This window comes from Manduca sexta, unplaced genomic scaffold (assembly GCF_014839805.1).
Source record: "Manduca sexta isolate Smith_Timp_Sample1 unplaced genomic scaffold, JHU_Msex_v1.0 HiC_scaffold_28, whole genome shotgun sequence".
Lineage (NCBI taxonomy): Eukaryota > Metazoa > Arthropoda > Insecta > Lepidoptera > Sphingidae > Manduca > Manduca sexta.
This window is the reverse complement of record NW_023593800.1, coordinates 496,669-502,246: the sequence shown is the minus strand read 5'-3', so window position 1 is coordinate 502,246 and position 5,578 is coordinate 496,669. Positions and strand designations below refer to the sequence as shown.

General features: G+C 33.8%; 1 protein-coding gene across 1 annotated transcript; it reads right to left on the bottom strand.

The window, feature by feature from the left end:
• Window positions 1-547: 547 nt before the first annotated feature.
• On the bottom strand, window positions 548-5,010 carry LOC119192438 (breast cancer metastasis-suppressor 1-like protein). Its single transcript, XM_037446247.1, has 3 exons — window positions 5,001-5,010; window positions 3,456-3,559; window positions 548-781 (listed from the first exon to the last, which is right to left on the bottom strand). The coding sequence occupies exons 1-3, from the start codon at window positions 5,008-5,010 to the stop codon at window positions 548-550; spliced, it is 348 nt and encodes a 115-aa protein (XP_037302144.1).
• Between the last annotated feature and the right edge of the window lie 568 nt (window positions 5,011-5,578).

Below are 5,578 nucleotides of genomic sequence, written 5' to 3'. Positions count from 1 at the left end.
GAGCAATTACAAGAAGAATGGTAATTTAATTTTAAGTCGCCCAAAATTCGCCATGAAGTATCCTAAAAATACCCAATCTAGGAAGGCAAAGAAGCGAAAAGGTTTCCAATATGCTAATTTATCGGTATGAAAAAGGCCCTTAACTTTCTTGATGCCAAACGACCTCAAATTTTCTAAAATGTGATTAAAACGCGAGCTTTTTGAGATATCTTGCACCAATGACTTCAGCAATTGTCAAATTCCATAGCAAGCCAGTTTATTAATATAGTATAGGTAGGTTTCTATAAATTTATACCTTTTGCTTATATAAAAAAAATCCAAAATATATTTTTAGTGTTTTATCTCCGCTCGCAAGTGAGTGATATTTCTTTATTTTTTAACTTTTGTTATGTATTCTGGGTCATTTTTTTATATTCCACAGTAAGATGTAATAACATCTCTTTTCAATGAAATTAACTGAAGACTAAGCTCAGTGACATCTTAACCGATGCATTTTCCAAAGGCAGTATAGATTTTACCGATATTCACAACTAACTAATGGTAGCCTTCATTCGTTCCTCTCTAGGAGCTTTCTCACCAGCCTCCAGTCCTCCATGATGTCAGCGTCTGGCAGCATGTATACCACGTAGGGAGGGGAGACGGTCACCTGCCGCTTCCTTCGTCTTCGCCCCCATTCAGAGCCGCACGACCAGAGGTCCACAGTGTGCCGTTCTTCCTCTAACTTCCTAATTTTTTCTAATATCTCTTCTTTTAGGTTTTCGAACGCGAGCCATTTTTCACTCTGTTGACAAAGAAAAATAACAATTAATTCAACGCTTCGTTGTGAAATAAGGATCAATATTCGCGAGCACAGCAATAAAGTGTAGTTTTGATATCTGATCGAGATGACTCAGATCAAATTTAACATTCATTAGATGTGATACAATATTGTGATGACGTTTCAAGTAGAGTCTGTTGTTTACAAATTCTAATTCTGGGAAATTTACGTAATTTTATAGCTTCATCTGGGAACGGAACCTATGACCTTATCGATTTCACAACCATATTTTGGTGCATTTTAGGTGTAACATACAATCAACCATAATATAAACACACCATAATAGCCCACATGAGTGTGTCGCGTTCCGGGATCAGCCTGTGTATATCCGGTTCCAACAGGCCGGCATAATTGTATTGACTATCGAGGGGTAATCATATCTCGTCAGTCAACATTTTGTTGGACCTCACTCCATATACCATGAAATGCAGTGTGTGCCACTTTCACATGCATGTTTAAAAAATAAACAAAATCGTATTGTTGAAATACATCTATACAATTTGGTCTTTCTGAAGATACCTAATCAATGACTACCTCTATTCCTTTTACTAATTGATTATTATTACATTGACTTGAAAATATCAGACGTCATGCCGCTGAAATAACGCATTGTAACTATCTTCAGCTCTTAAAACATTGGAGAATACAGTAGTCCGGTGGGTCACCTCCTCTTAAGCCTAGTTCAGACAACTTTTAGTGTTTTCAGTCAATTAGCGAGTAATTTAGTACCTAAACGTGCCAGTACTAATTAACTCGACAAAATTTACGTTGTACAGTCACGTTTAGTTTCTAAATTAACTTGCCACTCAACTTATATACTGGCGCAGTTAGAACAAGTCTTTAATAATAAAGCGTGATCTTTATAAATTAAATATATTTCAAGAAAGTTCAAAGTAAATATTTTTGTGTTTGATTAAAACGAACAAGTCTCGGGTATTGAAGTGTGTGTGATATCGCGTTGACTTAACTCCATCCCACGATAAAGAGATAATTTTGCACACTTGTGACATGCAAAATATAACAGTTTCGTGCAAATGTGTCTAAAAAGCGTAAATACGATAAATAACAACGTAAATAAAGTATCACGTTAGGGTTGTCAATATAAAATGTCTGGCGAATGCGGCGATGCACTAGTTGGTCGGTGACGGACTGCGATACGAGAATGTCCGCAGAGAAATCAAGGCACACACCTCTGACTTTTCTAAAATCTGTTAATTTTTGAAATTTACTTTACGGTAAAATGAGGAAATCACATTGTTTCATAATCTATAAGTCTATAATGACAATAAACACCGTGGTAATCTAATGGAACCATCTCTGTAGCAGAGGACCGTGCTCAGCAGTGGAGTATATAATAAGGGCTGATATATATTATTATTATATAAAATGTCTCATTTTTTCTTCAATACTTTCTATTATTGTACTTTATTGTACCAGATACACAGACCTAATTAATTATGTTCTGAAAGGTTTTTTTAAAGTAGTGACTCTTTTTTTTTCAAAAGGCATATTACAATCGTTCACAAATTAGTATTAAATGTTTTCAATAAAACAACAGTTAAAATTTCAATTTCATTTTTTACCATATTTATAAGGCAGCGTGACTGAAGAAAGCCTGGTTTCTAAGAAGGCCCATTGTCCTTGTTTTTCATTTTCTATGTTGTATCACTAAAACAATTTCATACTCCGTTTTTATTGTTTTTATGTTATAATTTATAGAATTTAAATTTTCGATAAACGATCCCAATCTCTATCTTCAATCCGATTCCGACAATTAAACAATCAAAATAACTCACTCGTCAGCATGTCAAAAAACTTGTTCTGATATTTAATTTTTGAGATAGATCAAAAAAAGCGATTGAATAGATATGATAAGGAAGAAGATAGTTTAAACTAGTAGTAAGTAAAGGCGGAAAATATGATTATTATGAGCGGATATTTAATTTCTTTACATTATAGACATTTATGTGGAAGAAAACATTTTTTTCGTGATAAATTTTTACTCCATACTTTTCGAAGACCGCAGTCTGCATGGGTGCGCATAGATTGGGGAAAACACCTTTCAGCTGATTAAGAAGTCGACCGAAAGGTAATGCTATGACCCTTCTTCAGAATGTTCAGCAACTGCAGACTTCGTAGAGCGTCGCTGTTTCAATGTCAAACATTCAAGAAAACATAAGAAATCAAGAGACTAATGGGTTGCGATAAACATTTTTTTCTTGGCTCCATCTTCGTGTTTCTCAAATACCATCCTTTTTTCTGAACCTTATACATGTGTATTCACTTTAATATTCATAAAAGTAGCCCAAGGCCTTACTTGCACAATGTTATAATAGAACTCGAATAGACAATTGCTTTTGAATGTAAAGTACTTAAAAATATAAAAACATATTCTTAAAATCAAAACCTTTACGTTGTCTGATCAAACAAGCCCTTTTTGAGTTAGTAAAACCAAGCAAGAAAGTATATGACCTATTTTGAAAGCGAAATAAATAATTATACCGTAAATATTCACAAAGCATGAAATACGAATATTGCTTGACATTATTAAATAAAATTATAAATGTACTTCAGAAGAGCTATTTATATCTGTCTCTCAAATCCCTTTTAGCTTTAACGCCGTGAATGCGTAACGAACTTCCAAACTCTCCCATTTGTCTGCATCCAAAGACGTCTGAACGGGCGTGTTAGGTTGTCGCACACTTACTGCCCTGGCGGCAATCTGTCTCAAAGTTGTGAACCCTAGCACAATTAAAACATTGCTTATGTCTGTGTACAGCTCAATGAAACATTATTTGTATAATGTATCCATTCATTATATTTTAACTTTGTTATTGTGTTCAACAATAAACTTATTATTGTGATGCAGATACCCATATAATGTGCATTTTCATTCCAATTAAATATCGAGCCGAGACATCAATAGCTCGTTTAATGATAATGTCATTCATAAATAGTGGTATCTCTCAGAATTTAGAACTGAATACTACGTTAATTTTCTAACACAGACGTTAATTCATACTTTCTAGTAATTACTACTAACATAATCGGTCCGTTATTAACTAAAACTTAAAACATTTCTTACTATTTTTGTATCGCTACTGCCACGGCCCCAAGTGTGCGACGACCCGTAATTTTATAGCCGTTAATATTATTCCCGCCGGTTGAGCTCGCTGAGTGCACGTCGGCAATTTTCGTTCAAACCGGTCCGAAACGAACTTTACCTGAGTCTACAACAGAAAAAACGCAATCAAACGCGAACTCGACTCTCTGGAGATGCTCTGTTGAGATTTGAACGATATTGTTTGTTTTTGGTTGATTCAAAACGATGATGCAGAGTAGGTTTTAAATTTGAATCTTATTTCTGCGTTAAGTAATTGATATTAGATTTTTTTCGAATGATAAGTACCTTGGCCTTACCTTGTAATTGTCAGGTTATTAGAACATTATTATCAGAGCGTTTGTTGTACAATGTTCAAGGAAATGTTATCGATCAGTTAACGTTCAAGACAGTTAATGCTGAATGCGAATTTCTTTATCACTTACTTGAGTGAGTGACTTTTGTATTTAGTCATTCTATATTATATTAGTTCATTACCGTTTAGACATTGTAAAATAGATTAAATTACAAATAATTGAATTTCTACAAATCCGATTTTAATGACACTATTTATAAATTCGAAAGATTTTGTCATGTTGAATTAAAATTTCCAAAAAATATTTGGTATTACTTATTACAAAGTCACGGTTGATCGAATTTTTCGATATTTTCATTGAAAAGTTACTTTTCAAAGAATAATTTAGTCTATATTTTACAGGGAATTCCCTACGTAAACCATGACACCTGCCGTGAGTAAAACTTATTTATTTAGAAAGTAAAATAAAATTTTAGTACTATTAGCTCAGGGGAAGGACAGGGGAGGCAAAAGTTAGTGCACAACGTTATAACTAAGTTAACGAAAGAGGTTGCCGTGAAGCTCTATTTTCAACTTCAAAGACTTGATTTTCAGTCACTTTGATAATGTAAGACTTCTCAAGTGACTAAGATCACCTTTTTATAGAAATCTGTTTTTGAATATATGTTACGTATATTATTGAGCTGTATGGAGCAAAAGATTACCTTTATATTGAATTCAATTTAGGATTTAAGTCTTCAAACCATAGCTGCCCATTCCTGGCTTACCCTGATACATTACTATAATAAACCCCATATAAACAATAATTATACTGTCTATAACGCTTTCAACCTCGAACACACAAGTAATGCTTGACAGCAGAAATAGACGTTGCTATTTAGACGGGCTGTTGCGTACGAGTTGAAACCTAAACTATAACAGAATTTACATCTAAAAAACGATCATACAAATTGCATTACATTGCAACACGATCGACTATCCAAAGAGCAAACTTTCACAGGACAATGAGGGATAAAAAAGGGTCGAAAGGATCCCTCGGGGGGACGCAGGTACGTAGCTTTACAAAGGTTTGTCACAGATAATAGGAAACGATGCATCTGTCGATATATTGTTATTACTTGTATGTACTTGGGAATCTTATGAATGCTGTGCGTTTGTTTACGGCTGGGTAGATAGCAACGATCAAAAATATTTATTAATATAGAGAAATATATATGTTTCTGGAAATAATCTGTGAAAATATTTAACTAATCGTAAAGATCATTCACTATATAACGCTTTGAGTAAGAAAATGATATAATTTATTTGTATGCGACTCTGTAACCTAAAACGATGAAATATAAAT

Coding starts and splice junctions, on each gene's coding strand:
- LOC119192438 (XM_037446247.1), bottom strand. Junction 782..3,455: donor ACAAATGGGAGAGTTTGGAA/GTTCGTTACGCA, acceptor CTTTGTCAACAG/AGTGAAAAATGGCTCGCGTT.